This window comes from Oryzias latipes, chromosome 10, assembly GCF_002234675.1.
Source record: "Oryzias latipes chromosome 10, ASM223467v1".
Classification (NCBI taxonomy): Eukaryota; Metazoa; Chordata; class Actinopteri; order Beloniformes; family Adrianichthyidae; genus Oryzias; species Oryzias latipes.
This window is the reverse complement of record NC_019868.2, coordinates 22,247,479-22,272,191: the sequence shown is the minus strand read 5'-3', so window position 1 is coordinate 22,272,191 and position 24,713 is coordinate 22,247,479. Positions and strand designations below refer to the sequence as shown.

The 24,713-nt window shown below is 40.8% G+C and overlaps 1 protein-coding gene across 7 annotated transcripts in view; it reads left to right on the top strand.

Annotated features, from left to right (window-relative positions):
* The first annotated feature begins 3,758 nt into the window (after window positions 1-3,758).
* Window positions 3,759-24,713, top strand: part of arhgef9 (Cdc42 guanine nucleotide exchange factor 9) — a 49,136-nt gene continuing 28,181 nt past the window's right edge. For 2 of the 7 annotated variants that reach the window (XR_909457.3, XM_011480408.3), the window contains exons 1-5: window positions 3,760-4,023; window positions 6,499-8,171; window positions 10,772-11,104; window positions 11,901-12,027; window positions 12,109-12,218. Coding sequence is in view for 6 of the 7 variants with exons in the window: in XM_011480408.3 (XP_011478710.2) it covers window positions 6,573-8,171; window positions 10,772-11,104; window positions 11,901-12,027; window positions 12,109-12,218 (2,169 nt within the window). In the remaining variant the exon portion in view is untranslated. Of the gene's footprint in view, window positions 4,024-6,498; window positions 8,172-10,771; window positions 11,105-11,157; window positions 12,028-12,108; window positions 12,219-24,713 lie in introns of those variants that run through there. The other 5 variants (XM_011480406.3, XM_011480405.3, XM_020706732.2 and 2 more) reach the window with 4 other exon arrangements.

Here is a 24,713-nt window from a genome sequence, read left to right as displayed (position 1 = left end):
AAACCTTGGGGTTCTGGAAGTTAATTAAAAAACCTTATAGCAAATTTGATCAGTTCCATTTCATTATTTTGGATCAGTTCCCCCAGTTTTGTTCAGTGAGTTTCATTCCCCTGAAAACCGGATTTGTCTGTGTGGTATTACTCCTGAAATAGACCACATTCTCAAATGCACATCTGATTTTTTAAAATGAAAGATTGTTTGAACTTGCCGAAGACGATGGGGTTGTTTGAAAGAGCCAGAGTGCCATCGTGTGGAGAGCTGTAGTTTGGTTTGTGAGAGTGCAGAGAGAAGGATGCATCCACATGGAAAGGGTAGGTTTGCAGCCGAAGCGGCAGATGTTTACCTGAGGTAAATTCATGGATTAAGTTGGTTTATTTTTTTATCAATTCTACCAGCAAAAATGGACATCCGTCCTGACGCTTTTTGCAAAGAAATTCTATGTGGTGCTTATAGGTGCTTCCACTAGATGGCTCTCTTCACTCAAATGTGTTTTTCCATCCATCCCAAGTACATTTCTCATCTTCAATAAACAGTATATGCTTACATATAGCAGTGGAAATGTAAACACTTTTAAATCTACATTTAGTCATATGATACTATTGGTAACGAAAATTTGTGTTGTTTTTTTCTTTTACAAGAGTTTAATTTTATTACTGTAATTAAGGTTGATTTATTATAGAGACTGAAAACTGGTTTGGTTAGGAGACAGAGGTCAGGATTTTGGGTGCCCCTTCGCCTCACTTTAGCTATGTAGCAACTGATGAGTTTTCACAGTTCAACTAACTCTGGGAAGAAGGAATGAAGAGGTCAGAGGTCAACATTTATCAACGAGATAAATTAGACAACAATTTTTATTTATTTATTTATTTTTGCCATATGAAAGGCAGTTTTCTGTCAGTTGCGATTTTAACTTCTCAAATCTGGTTCTTTTTTACTGACTTCATACATTCTGCAGAGAAGATGTTATAACTTGTATCTCCTTATGCTCTCGCTTGGTTTAACACCCCCCCCCCCCCCCCCGATGTCTACTGGTTGTTAATTTTTATTTATTTGTTTATTTATTTAATTTTTTTGTCATCAGTGGAATACACCCAGATGAGCAGAAGTGGCATATAGTGCCAGGCTGCTTTTTTTGTCACTGATCCTGACCCACAAACAAAGCCAAGTTTAGCTCAGCCTGCAGGGCATAGCAGGATACAGAGCCAGTCAAATATTCTGAATTAATTGCTCCTATTTTATAAAAAAGGGCATAAAAAAGTGTTGTTATTGTTTTTTCTTTTTTCAGAGCATGTTGGAGATGGTAGCCTACAGGAGTGTTACTCCTGCTTTGAATTCCTAAAAAATCTGCTGTTTCCTTCCAAGCTCTGAAACAGGAAGTAAAACTCTGGTACTCTTCCGCTCGTCTTGTTTATTGGAACCCGCCTTCCTGTTTTCAGATTCATCCCGATAAAGACAAAAAAATCCCCCAGCTGAAAGCTGCGCATGCACACTAACTAACAAACCAGCACACTCCCTCTGTCCTGTCCTTTCACACTCCCCTCTTTCCTTCTTCTTACAGAAGAGACTCTTAAAAAGTGAGAAATTCCCATCACTGACATCTCTCTTCACACATTCCAGCTGTCGTGTGCTGGCACACACACATTAAAGGGCCTAAATTGATTGATTAACCTGAGGGGATTGAAGTTGGGATCAAAAGAGTCAGATGTCACAATGTGAACTGGTAAGATGGGTTCAAAAGGGGTGTGAACTTGTGTATGTATGTGTGTGTGTTGAACGCAGTGCCATGTTGCACCCAAGCCAGAAGAGTATGCAGGTCAGTCCAGCGGGAATTTCAGGAATGTCCGAGTAATTCAAGGTCTGATACCAGAGGAAAAGACTACCTGAAAATGATTTTTATTCCAAAAATTTGGGGGCGGGGAAATCCATCCAAAAAAGAACTATTGTAGGCTTATTGTTTGTGATGCCCCCCCCCCCCCCCCCCCCCATAACTACACAGCATCTCTCCCCAGTCTCCCCAAACTCAGCAACCGTCTCCTTCTGAGAAAATGGAGTAAACCTCAGTCTGTTTTCACCAAACACCTGCACTCAAAACAAAACTTGGACTTGACCTCCCAGCTGTTCTCACATGAGCTGCAGCTTATGCATCTAGTTCCCATGGCTTTACTAAGCCTTTCATTTGATATCACAACATATCTGCCCCCCCCCCCCCCCCCCCAATCCCTCTCCTCCCCCCCACCTCCCTCTCCCCTCCCTCTGTCTGGCTGGCTTTTTCACGGCAGCCTGTTTTCTCTCAGCAGCTTTGACAAAGACTGGTGAAATAATTACAGCTGGGTCTATGCTGAGGGTGTTTGTCCTCTGTAGTTCCCCCCCCCCAAAAAATAAAATCTGTAAGTGTGGACCGTGTCATACGATGGAGAGGAAGAAGACGATTGTTCTGAAATTGAGGGATGGATGACATCATTTCAAAGGGTTTGGTTTTGCTCTGAAAAAAAAAAAGTCAAGTCAACAAAACCAAAAAAAGAAAGCCCTGCAAATGACGATTCACTTTTTCAATGCTATCCATTGTTTTAATTTTATCCTACTTAATTTTCTGTCATGTTTACACTATTTGGGTGAATTTTTTTGTGAAAGATGAGGAAGAACCTGCTGCCTGTTCGAGCCAGGATGTTTTGTGACAGCAGGAGGACGGCAGGAAGGCGGTCTTGAGGAAGTTTGCAAGAATTAAATAAGTATAGGAACAAAGGGAATAGTTTTAGCCTTAAAAAATGCAAGAATGTGTCTGAATTCAAAAGGAATTAAAAAAAATGTGACTAATCCTGAAATCATTTACATAAAAAAAGAATCTTTGCAAATATGGAAGTTCCATAATGTCACATGGAGATGAGGCTGCTGTAAGTCACAGTGACAGTTGCGGATGAGTTATCAGGAGAGTGTGGCATGTAAATCATCAGAGTTGCTGCTTACACCACCAAGAACTGCAGCTGTAAAGCGGACGAGGGAGCGGAGAGCTGCTCCACGGACAAGCAAGGGAAGCATGGACACGCAGAGATATTTACATACAGTCAGACAGACTTCCTGGCATTGTCAGCCTGAGAGCGTTGATGTCAGATCCACTCCTTCCTGTGCAGAAGGGAGAACGCCACGCTGTGACAATGGGCCCAAAACAGGACAAAGAGGAAACGTTTAAATTTAGGCCCCCTTCTTCCACCATCTCCTCTTTCAGGGCTATGGACTTATGGAGCTGTTTAGTTTTCTGAGTTCCTTCAGTCCCCCCCCCCCCCCACACACACACACACACCCTCCAGCTCCCTCTCCCCATTGTGTCACTTGAATAGAAGGATTTTCACATTCAGAGCAAATCCCATAGGAGGATCAGCCAGAGACCAGAGTTCAGTCAATCACTTGTTTTCACTGATGTTCCTTTGGAAGTTATAAGTGCTTTTGTAACAAAACCATCCAACAAATACTATGTGTGTATGTGAATGTGTATGACCTGCATTAAAAAAAGGTGGAACAACAGTCATGAGGGACAGAAGAAACACGAGAACAACACAGAATACAAGCGATTTATGAATTTTAGTAGTTTTAAAGACCTTACTAAGCTTTTAACTATCTGTTATTAGCTTTTGACTGAAAATAATTATAGTTTTTATGTTCTGGTCTGTGTGTATGTGTGGAACTAATGTGTGTAAGTGTGTGTGTGCGTGCGCGCGTGAAGGAGGATGTGTTGTTTCTCCGTGCGTAAAGAGCTTTATCACAAATCAGAGTGTCGGGGTCTGCTAAGGCGCACAGGGCAAGAGTTCACCGGGAAACTTTTTTTGAAACGTTGGAGCCTCACTTCAGAAAGTTAGAAGGGAAAAAAAGGAGTCAAATGAGAGGCGCAAAGGGAGTCGCTGTTCCTATCGCAGCGTCCGCCTTCTCGCCCTCGGATGGCAGCAGTTAGGACAGCGGTGGACTTCAGCCGGTGGCTGGTCTAACTTGACTGATCGCGGGGCAGATGTCCTTATAAAGCGCACAGGTTTGGTAAGTTTGCGCCGGCTCTTCTGTCTCAATCACGGCGTTTTCACGGCGTGGACCTTTTCCACGGAACTCTCTATTCACTTTATGTGGACGGTTGAAGCGCTACAGCTGTCATTTTTCTTTCCTTTTACGCAGCGACTGTTTAAGGTAATTTTACTAATTCAACAGTCTTATCGTGAACCCGAGTTTTTGTAATGACGTAACTTTTCGATTTGACTTTTAGACCTCGGGACAACAACAAACAACTTTAGTCTCAGCTTTTAGACAGACAGAGGTAAAGTTCTTGAAGTTTTGAAGGTGGCCGCAAACGCCACACTAGTTAACATTATTCACCTGTTTAATACCCCAAGTTGGTTAAAAATGAAGTCAAGTTGCTGTTACTCCTAAGTTAAATTGGACTATCTTTTTAAAAAGCTACACATTCAAATAGTCTGTGTCCTAACTGACAGTTTAATTCGACTATATGTTGAATATTATGGGCTTTAAGTGCAGACTCCATCTTAATTTGTGGGTAATAACATCCAAATGGGAGGCTGGTTTAAGAGATTCCAACTCTAATTGGCCGGATTAATATAACCTCAAAATTCTTTTTTTTTAAACTCTTATGAATCCTTTAGGAAATGACTCCCAGACATTTGGAGGCCACAAACATCATCAAAAGAATGTGTATCCTCCTTTTTTTAAGGCTTTGGAAATGCTCTTCCTTCACTTGGCTGTCTCTGTGGTTCTTATTTTTGTTAGTGAAACAGCCCAGAACGTTGCAGAAAATTCCTGTTTGGGATTTCAGAATATTTTCTTGCAGAGATTTTGATAACTTCTTATAACTTTATTTTAAAAAAAATGTGTGTGTTTTTGTGGAGATTTGTCTATAAACCTTCTTAATTTGGTACTGCCAAAATCCTTGTGCACCCTTTCTATCACCTGGTAATGTTGGGTGACTTTGTCCATCTGAGCTGATCACATCCCACTTCTGGTTTATTTGTCTGCAGAAAGCATTCCAAACATAGAACTGATCTAACTTTTTTTTTTTTTAATGAAACTATAATCCTCATATAAACAGTGTGCACCCTTATAGGTAGCCGTGATTAATTATGTACAGTCATTTTCTTTTCATTGTGCAGCTTAACAATAGTATGACTAACTCTTTGAGAGCGTCTGAAAAGGATGGTGATTCAAAGCTTGAGACTGTGTAAACCTGCACATTTTACCAAGCTGAACAAGGATTTCCTCTTTAGATATAAGTACCAAACAGTATCTTAACTTGTTGTTGCTTTTCTTTTGACTTTGTGTAGTTCGATCTCATTTTGATAAAACATTAGTGGGAATTCCTTTTTGTGTCACTGCGATTCATTTTTTCTCAAATCTTATCTAGAGAAAAATCCAAGATTTAAGTGCAGCCTAACTTCAATTAAAACTCACCAAAAACAGCATCTGTACCTTTTTATTATTCTCAAAAGATTATCAGTGATAAAGTAATAATATTTTTAAGTTTTTGATCCTCTGTAACAATTTAATTTACAATAACTAGTGTTGTGGTGGAAGCCTCAAATAAACAAGATGCTTCCACTCATTAGTCGAATTACCAAACTAGTGAAATTAGCATACTCTAAGCATCTTCCGCTTTTGACGAAGCCCATCTAAGCTGTGCGGTGGTGTTACTACTGGAGCAGATCTGTAAAAGACATCACTATAGTGAGTGTTTCTATGACAACAACGCCTCCCAGTTAAAAAGTGAGTTGGGATTGTGTCTAAAATAATTACTTTGAAGCAAATATGGGGGTGCAAAAGCAAATATTGGGGGTGGAGGGTACAGTGGGTTCCCTGCAATTCAAAAGTCTGAGCATCAAAGAAGGAGATGTCCCAGACTTTTGCTGTTTGAAAGCTTGTTCCCATCTGTTACTCCTAAATATTTGACCTTTATTGCAGATTAGATAATACATTAAATGCCCTTCCTAATAAGTACACCGTTAGCATTCATATCCCTTAGCAAAAAGTAGTATATTTGAGTTTAAGTATAGCAAGTATGCTATAAACCATGTACATGTTCTTCAGACTAAATGAAAGTGTATAATATATAGGTAGTATATAAAAAAGGAAACTTTAAGTATACTGCCTGACTTTTAGTATAGACTGCTTAGTACATTTAACCCTGGTGCTATCCTAGGCACTAACGTTGGGAGTTGGGTCATCTAGACCCAGTAGACAGTGCTCTGAACCTTTTTTCTTCAATGATTTGTGATCTTCACTGGTGTCCATGGATTCCATCAAATCTTTCCACCTTTATCCACCTTTGTCATGGTAGGGAGAATGCGTCAATGTAAGGGTGGGGTCATCTAAGATAGCACAAGGGTTACACAGGCTACTTTTTGCTAAGGGATACAAGTATTTGCTGTAAGTAAAACTTATTTCTTAAGTGTAGTTAATGTGTTTTCAGATTAATGTCAGACTCCTGAATAAAAATGTTTTTTGCTCCCCCAGGTGCTTGACAACGCGAGTGGGCCTTAACATGATGCCTACTGGAACTGATAGCTGACACTGTAGAATGAGAGAGGATGGAACAGACAGACAACCCTGTCCCTGACAGCAGTAACCCTAATGGGTTTGTCAACCGAGTGTTTAATGTTTCTCTGGACGTGGAGAATGAGAGCGGCAGTGTTTATATTCAGGAGGCTGGGCCAGGAAATGTGGACAAGCAAGGAGAGATCCAGGCCGCCTCTTCTCAGATCCTTGTCAAGGACAGACAGGAGGTCAGTCGGAGACCCCGTGCCACAGGGGGCATCTGGAAGATCTTGAACAGGAAGAGAGCTGTCTCAGAACTGGAGAGGAGACCCCACTCCATGATCCTACCTGGGGAGACTTCCATCCCTAAACTCTCATTTGCTGATAAAGTTCGGTCTTTTAAGAAGCTAAAATCCCCTGCAGTGTTCAGAGGAAAGACGGGAAAACTGTCCACAGCCAAGTTCACCAGCTCACTGGTGGATGAGGAGTTGTTCTGTCGGGACATTGGTACTCCTCAGCAGACCAGCAGGGGGACGCTAAGACACAGAGGCAAGAGGCATTCTTATGCTGGCTATACAGCAGAGTTTGAGTGTTCGCTGGAGGAAATAGACCTATCTTCTCCAACGGATGGCGCTCTGCCCGCTGTAGTCGGAGAAGCTGTTCCGCAGAACGGTTGTAAACCCTCAGAAAAAGTTTTGTACTCTAAGAGAAGCAACAACACGTCATCCAACTGTAATAAAGTGACTGTAGGATGTGACGAGGCTAGCATGAAGAGTAGCCAAAGAAACCCTCCCAATGGAGGAAAACGGCACAAAGATATGTGGAGTTACCTGAGGAGGATTTCCCTCTTGGGGAAGGCCAATCCCGTCTACTCTGAGAGGAGCTTTGACTCAGAACTTCCCTCATTGGACAAAACAATGGACTCAGACTATGGTTCTGTAGACTTTGAGAGTGTTAGAGACTTTCAGCCGCCGCCCCCAAAGCACACAGACACCAAGGGACACTTTGGGGGTCTGTTCAAATTTTTCAACAGCGTTGCGGAATCTGCCAGAAAATGGCGGACGACATCTCGCTCTTTCTCACCTCCAGAGGGGGAAAAAACTCCTATGAGCTCCCCGCAAACTCTGCAACGCACAGTGGACAACGTTCCCCAAGTGTTGCTGACACTTCAAAATGAAGGAGCTCCAAAATCCAAGCCTACCCCGTCCCCAGAACTTACCGCTAATTCCTCGCACTCCAGTAACTTAAACAGTGAACTTTCGTCGAGCACACGATCTCCCGAAGTTGTCTTAAGAGCCTTTAGGCCTTGTTCTGGATCCCAAGCTTCTAACGGCCTTCAGAGTTTTGATGTGGAAGTCAATTATATGAACCCAGAGTCAAACCAAAAGTTTACAGCTATTGTAGAGAATCACATTCCTCGATTGAGCTCAGAAACAGTGACGGGAAAAGACGTGGAGGTTAGAAGTAATCAATTGAACGGTCTCTGTCAAGAGGAAAAGGTAGAAGGACAAACAGGAAATGAGCAGAATTCCAAGGATGCTCCACTTGACTCCCACCAGATACAGGAAGTGAATGTCCAATCCCAAGAAGGTGATAAAAAGAGCACAACCAATAGCATACGGCCATCAAATTCTACAGAAGAAATATTTAAGGTAAGTGACTTTAAAAGTAAAATAAGCGATCATAATTATTTGACTTTTACCAAAATCATTCAATAAAAGTGTATTTGATTTTTTTTCATGTTTACCTGCTGTTGTATTTCTATTTCTCTTCAGAGGGATTCATGTACATATTAAATGTGTTGCATTTTTGTTACTGCGTTCCATTGCAGGCTTTCTCAACATCATTAACATCGCCAAAGGCATGTGTCATGTAATTACTGCTTAGAAGATCATTTATGCAGCTGCTTTAACCATGGTCATTCTTTTGCTTTTCAAAACCAGCAGAAACCTAGAGTTGAATTGTTACTGGAGCTCACTTTTTCATGACAAAGAACCATGTTCTAGAGAAATGATTTGGACACCAACTCTGCCTGTTGTACTTTTGCCCCATCTGTTGGAGAGAAGAGGAAATGGTCATTAAGAAAAGTCCACAACAGCAAAGAACAAAAGTCTGTCCTTTCCTGCTATGCTAGCCTTTTGCAGCTAGCAAATAAAAATCCCACATTTCCCCATAGAGCTAGCAGGGAGAGACTGCGGCCACCCCCGAGGTTTGTGACGTCATCCCTTCCTTGCAGCCTTCCTTTCTCTCTCCAGTGAAAAAAATTAGTCATCTCCCTTGTAGTCATACCAGCGAGTCAGGACATGTTAGCTCCAGCTCCTTGTGACTAAATGAGATATGACATCTCAATACTCGGCGCACTTTCATGGAGGTTTATTATGCAAAGGGAAGTGGCTTTTGTAGCATTTGTTTAGGGAAGGGTGCTGATTTGTATTCCTACAACTAAGCAAAGTTCTTTGCTAACATACATTGTGATGGGCTAAAATACAAGGAGCACGTTTTTTTGGGTAGTGACTACAAAATACACATCATGTCTTTATTTTAAGAAAGGAATCTAACTCTAAACAAACACTTTATGTGTAATTTGAAAAAGGCTAAAAAGAAACAGCACCAGCAAAAGAGAAAAAAACATTAAATATAGTCTAGAAATAGAAAGAAACTTCGGGAATATTTTTGGAGTATATCAATGAAGCCTTCCTGAATTCTTTACTGGCTTTTTTAGGATTAAGCTGGGGTTTTAACATTCCATCAACTTTAAATCCAGTTTAAAATTTTCTCATTTGAGCTGAATTCCTCTTAATGTTGCAGTGACACTTTTTTTTATTTTTTGATGTTTAGCCTTCATTTCCAGATAGTCTTAAAGATCCTCTTTATATTTCCAGACTATCAGGACAGAATTGTGTGTCCTGTTGCCTTGGTCACAGCTGTCCTTACGGGCAGATGCAGGTTTTCTGTGGGCAAAAAATGGGCAAACCTGTACGGGGTACACTGGTGGCCTGCACAAAAATATAAGATCGTAGACCGTTAGGTGAGCCTGTAGAGAGAAAATTGTAATGCATAGTTTTTCTACGGGCTTGCTGCGTGCGACCAGCTGTGGTGAACACTTAATACATGAGGGTAATTAAAGGGGACGTCTGTGAGACGCAAGCACGCTCTATGCATTTTTCTTTAGTTCAACCCCACCAAGCCAGTGGACTGTAGCCGATTAGTGCTGCTCAAGTGATAAAAGTGTGCTCCTCGTGCTCCCGTTGCGCGTTCGGTCCTTGCAACCTGACTGTTAGATATTAGACAATTGGACAATCACAGCGTTTATTGCTTCGGCATCATACAGGCGTCCTTCGGGCACTTACATGTCACCTCCCTGCCCCGTGTGTGCGGTTAGTAAGGAGCCAGTACGCAAACAACTAAAGTGCAGTGTAATGGCACTGTACGACAGCATCACCCATGCGTCATAAGTGCACGTGCCTTACATTATCCTTACAAATACTTCATCATGCACTTACTACATGCACAACAATTTAAAATTTTCATGAGGTGGCCTCAAGACACACCTTCAAATGCGACTGCACCTGTCTTCGACCTTCCACGGGCTTGGACAACCCAAAACTTATACCACTTGAAAGGGTCAACCCTCCTGACTACGGCATTACTGAGATTCAGCCCAGTTAGTTCCAACCTGACATGTTTAGTTCTTTTTCAACAAGTCAAATGTTTACTTTGTATATACAGTATTTTTATTGCATTCGCTGTTTACTTTGAAAAACCAATTTCTCATGGCTCCTTAACCCGTTCACAAATTATGTAATTTACACCATTACATCCAGGACTCCACTAATTTTAAGCATCACATTGAAATAAATAAAAACATTGTTTTATATAATTGGACATAAATTCTGGAAAGGGGCTAAAGTTTCTCCAACTTTTTGTACAATCTTGGAAGAGCTTACCACAAAGAATTATTCTTTCTCCTGCTAAAAGAGTAAAGAATTAATAGTTTTAAAAATAATTATCAGATTTTTGAAATTCTACCTGTCTGGTATAGTCATTTTTATGAGAAACGGGTTGGGCTCTGGATTATCAATTATAGCATGTAGAAGCATGACTTTATGGCCGTTAGAGTCTTTTATTCTGAAATTTCAGGTGTATTTAACTTTTTAATCTGCACAGAGGTTCCATGCAACTCCCTAAACAAGAAATGAATTGTTCCACTTTTATCTGGGCCAAAACCACTGAGTATCTTTGCCAATCCCAGCTGTGTGAGCAGATTGCCAACCAGACAGGCAGCAGTGTAAGACAGCTGGGTCCAACCGTGCCCCACTCTAGCACAGAGAAGGCCTCTGTACCCCACAAGCGACCAAGGCCCCGTCCTCGCCCGGCCTCAGCTGTACTGGACCAGAGGAGGCCCTTTCCAGAGCTCTTCACCCATTATAGTGAGGTCGGCTCACTGTCCAGGCTGAGACGCAAGCCTGCTCCCACCATGCAACTCTTTCCAGGGCTGAGACGGATGGCTGCACGCTCCAGGCCCTGTTCCGTCATAGAGAGCAGTGTTACTAGAGAGCCACAGTCCACGGAGCTGCACCAAAGAGTAAGAACTTTCGTAACTTGAGAATTCATGCATGAATTCACAGAAAGAAAAATATTGGCAGCAAAATAAACAAATAAGCAGTCATAAATTAAACCCTGGGCAAATGTTTAAAAAGTAAATACATGTGTTTGGATATATTTATTTACTGTACACATTGAAATAGTTCTCTGTTTGCTTAAAAGTAGGATGGCCAAGTCTCACTAGTAGCCTCCACCAACTCACAGATAAATATAGCCCATGCTCATAATGAATCAAACGCACACTTCAGACTTTGAAGGGCAAGCCCAGAGCAAACCCAGTATTTTTATACCACATACTGTTAGCTGCAACAATGGTCTAATTCATTTTTACATAGACTCCTGTATTGCTGGACGTTTCTGTTCCTTAGTTCTACTTCCTTCTTTCTCTTTTTTCTTCCCTCCATCCCAACCCTTCTTTCCATGTGGCTTGTCTTTTCCTTCTTTCTCACTTTCTGCCTTTCTCTGTGGCCAATTTTCTGCCTCATCGCTCCCATAAGCTTTGCCTCTCATTGCCCTATCTCAGAGTCAGTTCATTTTGACCTGAAAGAACACCTGGCTGGCATGATGTATTGTCTCTTGTGGCTTACTGTGGGGCATGCTCACTAGCCAACGCACCAGAATAGAGTTGCTGCATGTGAAATACTCGCTGCAAAAAAGGGGGACAGAGCTTTTTTTTTTATTTTGAAGGGCAAACAAGTGTGTGCATTCAAGCTTGGGTATGTAAGCAGTTGGGTTATCAGTGTAGGAAATGCCCTAACTGCTTTAGTACCCTCTAGGCCCTGTCTCGCCCTCCGGGTGTGTCGCCACTCGAGCCCCCACACAGAGCATCTCTGCAGCGGTGTCGGTCCCTGCCTCTTCCACCCAGCACCCTAACTGCTTTGGCTCTACTCTTGCCCCAGTCAGGTACTACCTTCATTTCTTTTTAAAAGAATACAGATTAAAGGGTTTTTTATGCTTTCTAAGTCTTTTTGTGCTTCTGTCCAGTACAAATGGGTCAAACGTCATCATCAGTGCGTTTAAGGTCCGGAGGCTCCGGGAGCTGCAGGAGGAGGAGGCTGTTGAGGCCTGGATCTGAACCGCTGCAAGTCAACATTGTGAGTCCTGGTCTCCATCAGCTACACAAACATGGCACCTGTGTTAGCAAAAAAAAGCCATATGCTATTGTGTACTGTCACACTCAAGAGTTTCACATTTATTGTGTAAAGTAACTTTGCAGACAAAGTGACCTTCACAGCTAAAAAAAAAAAAAAAAGGGGGAGAAGAAAAAAAAGAGTTCCATGAAATCATTTTCATGCAGTGCCTGGTGTGCACTGAGATGCATCTGAAAGAGTCTCTTTTCACCTTAAGTAATGGTAGCTGCAGAGCTTATGCTACTAATACTATGCTGGAAGTTAAACCAGCCACTTTTAAGTTCAAACTTTGGAATTTACCTGAAGCCACTTCTGCATTAAAGTGTTTCATTTATGTTTTTGACGGCATAAAAAACATTCAACATCTTGCAAAGAACTCTCTGAATCTCATTGCTTGCTATAATTGGACAATCTTTTATTTTAGTTAATTAAACGTGAACATGTAGTCCTAGGGAAACCGTGTGTATCTTTGTATGACAAAAAAGTAAGTTTTCAGGTACTTCAAAAAGAGGAAACCTAGACATAGGAAGCTGTAAAATTATCTTTCCATGCAGCAAGTCATTTTTAACAAAAAAATGTATAAAATACATTAAAATCTAGAAACAAGGAGTTCCACGCAAGCAGTGAAAAAAATGGAAAAATTAGCTAAAAGCGAAATATTTGATAGAACTGCTTCAAGTGCAATACTCTAGAACCCCATAATAGGTATTTTTTGCTAGTTCTAAGCAAATGGTTTGTATCTTTTCTAGCTTTCATGTACTTTACCTAATTGTAGTTCATTTTGATTAGTCCCAAAAAAACTACTGTAAGAAGTGGCAATACCTAAGTTTTGGAACAAAATGTGCACAAAATCTAAAAGTAGCTGCTTTTCTTAGAACATAAATCAAAATTTTTGTTTTCGAAATATTAACAATGAGTGCCAGTCAACATTTATTTGACTTTAAAATAACATAAAGTAAAATAAAATTAAATTAATAAAAATTAAATAAATCAAGTTTTAATACTCATTTTAATAATAATTTCCTTATTTCTAGATTCTAGATCTTAATGAGCTTTTCTGTGCGGATTTTAGAAAAAGGTGTAGAAAAAAATAAGTGAAAAAAGCTGGTAAAAATATGTCTAAAAACAAGGATTTAAATCTTTGCAGGTATAAAATATTTTGCAGTGTATGCATTGTCATAACATTTGTCATATTTTCCATGTACACCTCATATTGATGTAGTTTGATGGCTAAAGTACAGCAAAACTGTTTTAATACATAGGCCATCTGCTCAGGTTTTGAGTCCAGGCTGTAGTTTTCAATTGTATTGGAATTTTGTAACTCTGTGTTTAAAGAAATGAGCTGCATTTTATCTTTGTTTATACCCTTTCCTCTGTGATCTAAACTGCGTTTGTGAACCACAGCACGTTGTTGCTATGACACTCAGCTGGCTCCTGTTCAGCTCCTTGCTTCTATCTTTAGGCCGCCTTTTTAGGCATGAGCTAAATAGAGAAAGTGTGTGGGTGAAAGAGAGAAAAAGAGGTGGGAGAGGAGAGATGCTCCCTTTGTCATAGTGCTCCCTTGGGGTAGGCACATCGGCCATGTAAGACTGGTTATGTCTCTTGTGTTTGAATAGGGAGGGAAGCTAGTTTGAGATTCGGATCAGATAAGGAGAGATCTTGTATCTTCATTGTTATGTTTCTTGGGAAGAAAATTTGATACGACCCATTGAAAATTGCTGAATAAATAACAAACATGTATTTTTTTAAATAAAAAACATGGAAGCAGGGCAGCATTACAAGAGGATTTGATCGTTCACAAACGATCTCATGAGGCTGTCGTGGATGGTCTGCTGTTTGCGATACACTGTACTGCATATTGCACCCTTCCTCTTATGATGACGACTGGATCCTAGAGGCCGAAGGCAGAGAGAGAACGCATTCTCACTGCAGTGGATTAACCGCTAATGCTGACGCCTCTTTTCTCCCTTTCATTTAAATGGATTTCTCCCCCAGTCACTCTCCTCTGCTCTCCTTTCTTCTCCTCTTCTCTCCTTTTCTGTTCAGCTCTATCCTCCCCTCTCTTTTCCTTTCCCCTCCTCTTTCATCCTGTGCCGTGCTACACTCTAGCAAACCATGGCAGCAGCCGTCTTTTATTCCTAGGAGAGGACAGTTTCCTGTGTGTTGCTAGCACTCTGCCCGAAGCACTGCTGTCAACTTGTCATGCAGGGTGGGGGTCTTATTAAAGGCTTCTTTCAGATTAGCGCTTTTCGGCACAACTGCGTGATTAAGTTTGAGCCGACCCAGAACTTTTCTGATGGCAACATTATTATGCAATGGTGTGTATTTATTATTTATGCATGAGTCAGCAGGCAGTTGGCTACTTGGCCAAAGAACGGGGCAGTGATGGAGGAGAGCACTGCCGGGTTAAAGGAGGTTTTTGTCAGAAATGAAGCGACCCATCGGTTGAATTGTCGATGCGCCGACGCAGAGATCGTGTTCGGGATGATCTCTCTGTGAGTGGCAAACGCGCACCTCGTTTGGTATTCAGGATTAACCCGTCAGGATGCGGGAGTCATTGCAATGACAACTTCATTATTGGGTGAGGCATGTATAGCACCACCCTGTGATATCTCTGCTAAACACACACTGTATGTTGTTTCACCCTAAGCTCAATTTTTCAAAAGACTGTGAAAAGAGGCGTTCTCCTAAATAACCACATGCGTGCAGGGTTCACGCGGTGAACCACAGGTGACCTAGAATCCTTCATCAGCATTGTTGAGCGGCCAAGGTGCCAGCAATTCACGCTGCTCTGAAGTCTATGGTGAGCTCTGATAAACAGCGGTACCCCTGTCCAAACCTGAGCAGGTGGCTGTGTTAGAGGCTCCCCCAGGATGTTTCTTGAAATAACGGCATGTGTGTTTGTATTGACGGTGCACACACGACCGTGTGACTTCATGCTTCCGTTTATAATAGAAAGGCCTTAAGCCTGCGTCTTTCCTCCTAAGCGTAGAGAAGGATTCATTTGCTCTTTGCAATAGCTGTTTTTCTGATGATTGCTGGCTCCCATGGACCAATAGAGCCATGCTCGCTTGTCTTTCTTGTTTTTCTGCATCTCTTCTTTATGCTCTGCAGTTAAGCACACTGTGCACCCATTTGCATGCACAGGCTTGTGCTTTTGCAGCTTGTCTCTTGTCTGGGCCAGCCTATCTATCATTCCATCACTCACCCAAGGCATGCTATGTTGCTATCATAGGAAGACTGTGGGGTTAATAACATCGTAATCCCAGTGTGCTGAGTCAATTTCCACCTTGAGGCCAAAGCCCCAAAAATCTTTAGTTTGTGACAACTCTACTGTTTTTTTTTTTTTACTTTACTACTATTGTCTGTATATGGGAACTGGACATGGTGACCCCTGCTCCTTGCGTTCCAAAAAAAAGTACCCGTTCATCCCGAAAAACTGAAATCCCATAGACTTCTATTGACGATTTCTGATTCCAACATAGTGATGCCCTTATTGCAAAAAAAGTTCATTTGGTTGAAGCTGGAAGTAAGTCATTTTTTATGGATGACACCACTCAGTCCAGTTCCCACATTCAGTCAATGTACACTACTTATACAGTGGTTCCTCGTTTATCGCAGGGGTTACGTTCTAATGATAACCTGCGATCTGTGAAATCCACAAAGTAAGATTATAGATGTTTTAAGGCTGTAACATCTTTTACTACAAACTTTTGATATATTTCTCAGACAAACATGAACATTTTCACACTTTCGTATCTTTTTTAAACTCTCAAAGTTAAAACTTTCATAGAAAGATTTGTCCAGTTTTATAGAATGAAAACAATGATTTTGTTGCGATGGAAGATTTATACAGATTTGGAGAGCTGCATGTCTCTGTACAGGAGACACGGCATGGAGGAGATTGATTACAAAAAATCATATTCATACTTTTTTTTATAATATGGTACATATCTGTGTAACTTCTGTCTTGTATTGCACTTATAAAACTGACATTTAAGGTATTTGTTCTGTTCGTTATATTCTCTTGTCCTTAAGTATCTTTTATGTTGTGTTTAAAGGTATAGGCAGCTTACACTCACTATTAATTCAGTCATTTTTATTAGTATTTCTAGGTCTGAAGGGGTTTCCTCGAGAGCTTTGCTGAACAGACAGTCGGATTTCACCGACTATCCAGTTCGGTTGCTATAATTTAAATAAATTAAAGGCTCCAGCCCTTGTCACTTTGTCCCGAACTAAGATAATGAGACAGAAGCTAACTGCCCGCACAGTTTTTGCAAGTTAGAATGTATTCTGCAGGCCTCTGTGAACGGCAGGCAGATTTTTTTGGCAGCTGCCACTTCTCGTGTACATTATTTAGCTTTAACTTTCTCCCGCTGACCTCCCTGCTGCACCGCATGCGGCATCAGAGAAAACCTCTCCGTCGCATGCTCGTATTATGCAACCCCCTTTGCTCTTTGTGCTTCTACCTCATTTCTCCCCCCTTTCTAACTCTGTGCGACTCTCCTTTTCTTCCTGACCTAAGAGTTTGCCATCCTTTGCTTTCTCCTTTTCTCATATCAGCTTGTCTCCCTCCCACGGTTTATTCTACGTTACCTCACCTTCCTCGCCCTCCCCTTATCTGTTCCTCCCTCTAGGCATGTGAAAACACCTGCCTCCTGCAGCCTGATGTGCATGTGAGTTTTTGTGTTTATCCTCAGTGCAAATATTTTTAGTTTGGGGTTTTTATTTGGTGGCAAAATTGCATCTGATCCATTATATCAATGAATCAGAGGAAGAGGAGTTGACTTTGTTGTTGGAAGAAAAAAACAATACTAACTACTACAATACTAACAACACTTTTACTGATGCTTAGTTTTCTTTTAGTTTTTTTTTTATTCAGTTTTAAAATTAGCAGGCTTACCACTGATGTAAAGTTGAAAAAGTCTAGGATTTTTGTGCCTAAACAGACAATCCAACAACCACAGCATGCAGAGGAGCTCAGAAATAAGCAAAGAAAAAAAGTGTTTTAGGCTGCAGGTGGCAAACAGTCCTCTGATTAATAGTGACACTCATGACCATGCTCATGCATGTAACACTCACACCAGCACAGCAGACATAGTAAAGGAATTCCTAATTTGGGTGGCCTAGCAAACCCTGACAGAGGTCATTAGAAACAATAAAGGGATTTTCCTAAGCCTTTTTTAAGGTTGATCTTTTTTGTTCTGTAAATGAAATGACATGCCTTTTTGTTCAATTAAAAAGTACCCACCTTGCGCTTGCAATCCTCTGTCAGGAGGATTTTTAATTTTTTCTATTTTTATTATTGTTTTCAAGAAATAAAACTTAAATCTGTTGTACGTGAGGGAAAACATCTCTTATGTTTGGGGTTAGTAATAAATGACTGAAAGTAGCAGATGCACATGCAGAAAAAGCTTCCACAGACTGATTGAAATATCAATTGGGGTTTAACATGGAGTCTGTTTGATTGCATTTCAATGTATTGTGTACTTTGAGTCATTAATGCTGCTAAGGAGCTCCTTTCAATTATACAATTACCAATGTATTGTGGTAATTTTCTTCACAGAGGAGGGAAACAGCAAGTAAGATGTTTTAAATTAGCTTCTGCCTCTAAGTTAGTATCTCCCTGCACAATCTTGTCTTCAGATGTTATTATTCCTCAAGAGACTTAACATAAAAATAGGCTCATACGGCGGATATATTCAGACTCGCTGCCTTCCATTTGGGCTGCAGTTGAAGCAGTCCACTAAGTTATGCAGCCTCACTAGGGGCTGACGCAAGGAACACAGTCACTGACTATTTTCATCTTGTTTTGCAGTCTGCAGAACACGTAGATATTGCACTGATGCTTCATTAAAAAGTCATTCTTTTTGGCCGGTCTCATTGCTGTAACGTGAAAAGACTGGTATACTGAAGCAGCTTGACTGGAGAATGGGAGAGTTCTCATGTCGCGCATTACCTAACTGTGATTTTTCCACCGCGCCTGGCATGACCTTCCTTCTCAGTGTCAAAAATCTCACTCTGCTCCTCAACTCTCTCTGTGTTCTGACCCACTGACTTTACATTAGAAGCCAAACGAAGCTGAACGAATAAACAGCTGATGGCTGAACAATGGTGACAAAACTTCGTTCAGGAAAGGTCCGGCAATTTATTTTTAGGGCACTTTGTGGCTGCAAGGCCTGGGAGGAAGCAGGAAGTCAGTGTGGTTACCGTGGGGATGGGAGGAGAAGAAAAGAATTGGAGCAGACTGTAAGGGAAATGGGTGTGGTGGGCTTCGCCTCCCATTAGCTGAATACCTACAGACCACAAACATTTATCCACAAGTGCTAAAACTTGTAGTTTCAGTGAGGGAAAACATTTTTGTTTTAAAGTTGCAGACGCTCTGATTATGACTGACCTAAAAAAAGGGCAATTTGAATTGACGTGTAAGTGAAAGAGATGATGTCTAATCAGGAAAGGGTCAGAGTTCCGCCATTTTTCAGTTTTTAGCTACTATCACACAATCTAACAAAAACCAGCATTTTCAGACGTGTCTGATATTGAGCTGATGTGTCAACCAAACTCATGGTGAACAGTGTTTTTTTCATTTTCTGAGCCAATCTACCAGCTGACAATATTAAATACTAGAAACGCATTTTTTGCTTAAGAGTGCAGCCGTACTGGCGTCACTGAACTGACCTTTTTATGAATGATGCTTGATAATGTCATTTGTTGCATTAATTTGTGCTACAACTTAAAAGCCAACTACTTTCTAAAAGACACAGGGGACCAAAGGGAGCTTTACAAAGACTTCACTAAAACCTCTCACACAACCACCTTTTCTCCACCTGTAAGACGCCTTTGTTCTGCCTCACTGTGCTGTGTGAAACGACCCGTTCTGTAGATGCGCAGTATTTTGTTACGGCTTTGTGGCATCTCCAGGGACGGTCACAGAACCGATTTGAAGGCGGAATAGTGCAACTTGAAAGGGTAAAACACATACAACAAAAACACCTGGGTGATGTTGACAGATGATGCAGCAAAACATTCTGTAACTAAATACTAATGTAACTTTGGGCTACATTAGGACTGGATGTCCTTATGCAGCCCAAAGTTACTGAGCAGGTTTTCTGGTAAGGTGGGATTTATGCCTCGTGTGCTGAAAAACTGTTACTGTTAAAGGGATTCGAACACCAAAAGTTACTCTATTTAGCATTTTAAATCATTTTAAAGTTAGAAATGCCTCAGTGAAATATTTTTGGATGCATTATAATGCATTCTTGGTTTTGGGATTTCTGAGCAGCATTAAAGTCTTACTCCAATGATATTTTGATTTGTTGTAAAAGCATTCCCATTTGTCTTTAAATTATGATTATGCTGTTCTTAGCCAAAATTTAAAAAAGACTGTGGTTTTCTAGGACATAGTTTCTGCAGAGCAGCAGGAGTTTATCACATAATTCACATCTTGGTAGAACCGTTGGTACTGAGTAACCCTCATTTCCCATCATCCCTTTGTTTACACTGTCTCCTGCTAGCATAGGGCCACAAAATAGCAGTACTGTATGTAGTGAGCAAGCTGTCTTTCTTGTCTACGAAATCCTCAGGTCTGCCCACCTGTTGGCCGTGCTGTCACCTGCTGTCTTTACAAATTCCAGTAGAGAAATTTTGACTCATCATTGTTCACATAATCAGAAAGCATTTGAATGAGCATCCAGAGAACAAACAACATCGTTTGTTTCATCTGTATGAATTAAAAATTTACTGCAAGTGGAAGGATTCCCACAGCATTATCATGTAGGACGTCCTGTAAAAGAAACTTGTAAATTTAGTAGCAGATTTTTCAAATTGTTTTACACACTAGATCCTTTTTTGGTTCTACAAATTCCAAATATAAGAAAATCTGCAACTGTTTACAAGGAATGATATTGAGAAGGTCGTGTGAATCTAAATCATAAAAGTCAAGGCGGTACAAAGATGGGCCTCTGCCTTTATTACCGCAGTGGTTGTGTTAATTTATTCTGTTATTTAGCTTCTTTTAAATGTGCCAAAACTCTTATTGTATGCCCAAAATTGCAGCAGAAAACAAAAATGTAATTAATATAACACTAAAGTGGTGACAAGGTCCAGTGTATGGCCATGACAGCTGTCAGCACATCACTGTCCCCACCAACACAACCAGACTTTAACAAGAACAGAAAAGCAAACAACAGGGTGACCTGTCCCGCCATATTAAACAAAAGCTTAAGGGAACAGAGCCTCAGGAGCAGGGATCAGCTGCAGCCTGCCGTCACAGTTCAGCTCAAGACGAATGAAAACCCCATGTGTGCAGGGAAACGAGCATGCACGGAAGAATGGCGTAATCTGTTTATAGGCTCAGCAATTGCACCAAGTCATTAACCCCGCCTTAGCCCAAAAAATAAAGAGTTAAATATTGAAGTGTGGGGACGTGAACAGGAAGCCCCCCCCCCCCCCCCCCCCCCCCCCCCGTCCCACTGTACTCGACGAAAACAATCAAACGTTTGATGGAGCCAAAGAAGGTGACGTTAGTTTGACCTGCTTCGGAACTGTCCAGTTGCTCTTTTTAACTTGATCAGCATTTCTTTTCAGCACCGATCTAAATAGGTGCTGTACTGATTCCCAAAATCTAACACCCCTGAATGTTGGTAGATCATCATAAAATAGTTGGTTTCATGGAAATAAGGGGATTTAAAAATAGATTTTGTTTTCTGTTGTGGCTCCACAGTACACCACCAGAGTACAACTCACGTGAATCAGATTCCTTTTGCAGACATGCGCCGGAGCTTGTATTGCATTCAGTGTGCCGTCATTTTAATTTCAGACTTATCTAATATGATTTTCAGCTGGTGTGAGAAAGTCCGCCATATTTGTCCCAACTCTCCCCCTGTTGTCTGTATGTGTATGAATGTATTAGCATTGGTGTCTGTGCAGATTTAGACTTTTAAATGTGACCTTTGTTGTCTAAATGTCAGGGAGATTTGAGAGGGAGCCCACAGAGGTAGGACAGGCTTATGTAATCTGTTCGCTGAGTCTCACACACAAATGCACACACAAAAGCACAGATGAGAGAAAAAGCATGTTTGAGGATGGTTGTCATATCTCAGCTGTGATGCACCATACTTATCTCTTGTCACTGAAAGCCAGGCTTTCAGAAGCTATTGCTTTTATCAGCATGTATGTGCAGAAAGTGCCCTGGAAATTATTTATGGCTTTAAAAATACTGATATGTTGCACTCCTTTGGTGTTATTCTTTTGAACTTTGTCTGAGGTCTTTTTTTTTATCCTTTCTAAAGCTCTCAGGTGAAAGCGAACAGTGCACTTTATGTGTTTTGGATGGTTGACTAGGTGGTGGCTGCTATGAGTGGGTGATGACTAAACTGTAATTTCAGCGTACTATTTCTGTGTTCGTTTTTTTTATTATTTCTTCCGGAAAATGTTGTGCTCTTATGTAAACATGTCAACAATGACAGCGGCTTGTCAATTAATTTAATGAAAAACATGTTTGGCTGTGCATTAGCATGTCATACATGGTTGTCTTACACCTGGAAGGCTGCAAGGAGCCTTTTTGTGTAAAGTTCACTTGTTCCCAGAGTGATGACATGTCCTGTCAGCACTGTCACGGTGTCGTGCACACGGAGGGAAAACAAGCAAAGGCAGTCATGGGGTTAGATTAGTTGAAACTGCTTTAAAATGTATCTTAGTGTACTGATTTTCGTTTTTCTGAAAGTTTTAAAAATAGATTCTTTAAAAGAATATAAAAAGAAAATCAACAGGAAAAAAAATTGCCTGAAAGTAATACAAATCGGAGAACATTTGCTGGTGAAGCTGCATTTACTTTAAGGTTATTTAATTACTTTTTTCTGACTTTTTCTGTTTCTGTTAATCGGTGCCAACAGTCCTGCCATCAACCGAGATGTGAATTTCTAATGAGTCACTGCCGCTCTGCAGAAACTATGTCCTTTAAAACGACACACACACTTTACTAACTACTAGAGTGTAGCTTAAGGACACCGGTACGTCATAAGAGAATGTATCTTACGTTATTATTACAAATATTTCACAACACATTTACCACATGCACAACAATGGCACGAACCATTTTCCTGGCATCTCTTAAGGTCGCCATACAAGCCCTCAATAGAACTGAGAGACACACCTGCGCTCACCTCTCTACGACCATCCACACGCCCAGACAACCCAAAAATCAGCAGTACTCGTACGGGGCAACCCCTATATGCGTGCATTTGATTAATGCACAAATGACCACTGGGAACGCTTTGAAAATAAGATGATCGGAGATGGTTTGTAAATTATTTTCAACATAAAAATGGCAAAAGTGAAAAGAAAAAAAAAGAAAAACGTCTTAACATCAGAGCTTAAAAAAAAGTCTTACAAAGTAAATTAAGCATTGCTTTTATAAATGCTTTGTTCTTGATGGGATATTTAAAAAAAATAATAAATCTGGTGACCAGCGAACAATGAGAGGAAAAGCGCAAGAGGAGTAATAATAGGGATGCCTCGGTCACACAGAAGAGGTCAGAAATGTCATCCAACACTAATGTAAAACTCCAAAATGTCATAGTATTGATTTATTTACTGGTTAAACAATGCGCTCTGCTTCTAATTTAAATATTGATCTCTAAGCGGTGATAGTCTGAGTAAACAACTGGGCACCAGGCTGTATTTGCGACGCTGGTGCCCAAGCCCAGTCCCCATCCTCTGATGGCAGCGTTCGTGTGCAGAATATGCTTTTATATCAGATTTCATTGTGAAGTGACCAGAGCCCCGAAGTAACCCGCATGCACAAAACAATGACTAACATTGTTTGTAGAAGAAAGATTAACGTCACACACAACACACAATGGTTACAATATCAGCCCTGAAGCTTCGCTTAGACAAAGATGTCTATCCAAGCACTTTTTGTTTATTCGGATTAAAGTGTGCCTTTGCTGCCATCTGCCATGCTTCTCCTGTTTAACGATGTTTTTACCATTGGACATTTGTGACGACGCTTATATAACATGAAAAAAGTTGGATAAAAGAAAGAAAATGCATTTTCCTGTCATTAAGACTGATCAGACTGTGTGCAAAATATGGATTTGTAGCACTTTTTTGTGTGAATGCGACCTGAGTTATCTTGGGTAGAATCTCTTCCTGTGACATTAACCCTGACCATCACAAAAACCAATCTCTTCCTTCACCGTTCTCATACTAATCATTCTAGATAGACGGTGGTGTTAGAAGGCTTTATTTGTGTGTTTCTCTCTGATTGTGTGATGAACCGTCACTCGATAACGGCAACATCTGACCCTCCAACCCAAACAAAGTCAACAAAAAAGGCTTGAATTAAATCTTTAAATTAACTCTCGTAAGAAAGGAAGGAAAGCGAAGAAGCTGACTGCTCACTATAAGGCACACAGGGGAGAGGGGTTCATAATGAGCATACTCTGATGAATGAAAAATAAGCAGGTGTTCTCCATAAACCCACATATGCCCAGCAGTACACCGCTGTGTCAGCCAGTGTTTGTGTAATACCAAGGATCCTGTTCTGCTTGTTGCTAACATTTTGAATGAGGACATTTTCTTGATGCTGCATTATTCATATGCAGAGAATTCATGTTTGCATAATAAAACCAGTATGTTTGTTAACACCAGGCACTTTCAGACACTCGGACTACACCCAGACTAAGATGCCTTAAAACAAATGAACATTTTCATATGGATTTAAATCTCTGCACACAACGCTGAAGAGGAATGAAGATGTATATTTACTGCATGCATTTTGTTTTGATTAAAGAATGCAGTCTTTCTTTGTAAAAGTTTAAATGCCATCCCTCTATTGTGAACCCACTGAATTCCTTTTGGGGGTCACAGGGGCTTCTGTGTTGGGCGAAGGCGTGGTACCCCTTGGATAGGTCGCCGGTCCATCACAGGGCCACACAATCACACACGCTTTAAAGACCCACTGCAATGAAAATTTTGTTTTTGGTGTTTTTAACATTTTCTTGTGGAATTTATTTGATGATGGAGGACATACTTAAAGACAATTTAAAAAATAAATAAAAAAATAAGGCTTAAAGTTTCATTTCTGAGTATTTCTATATTCAAATGGTTGTAAATGAGGCGCAGACGAAAAGATGCAGTTTGAAAAAGCTAACTGTGACGTAAAAAATACGCTGAGCGGGCCACGGATCTAGATCAAAACTGGACGGCTGAATAGCTCCAATATTGCTCGCCATTTTTGTTGTATGTTGGGGTGTGAGGGGCTTTAAGCAGGGCAGAGTGTAAACTGAGAGCCCTCAGCAACAGGGATGGGAAGGAGGGATGGGGTTGCTTAATGCCAATGGTCCTGCCCACAACTCAGAGACGAATAATGAACCACTAATGCTTCACAGAAACGTTCTTTTGATTTTGGCTAAAAATGGTATAAATCATAATAAAAAAACATTATAATGCTTTGAA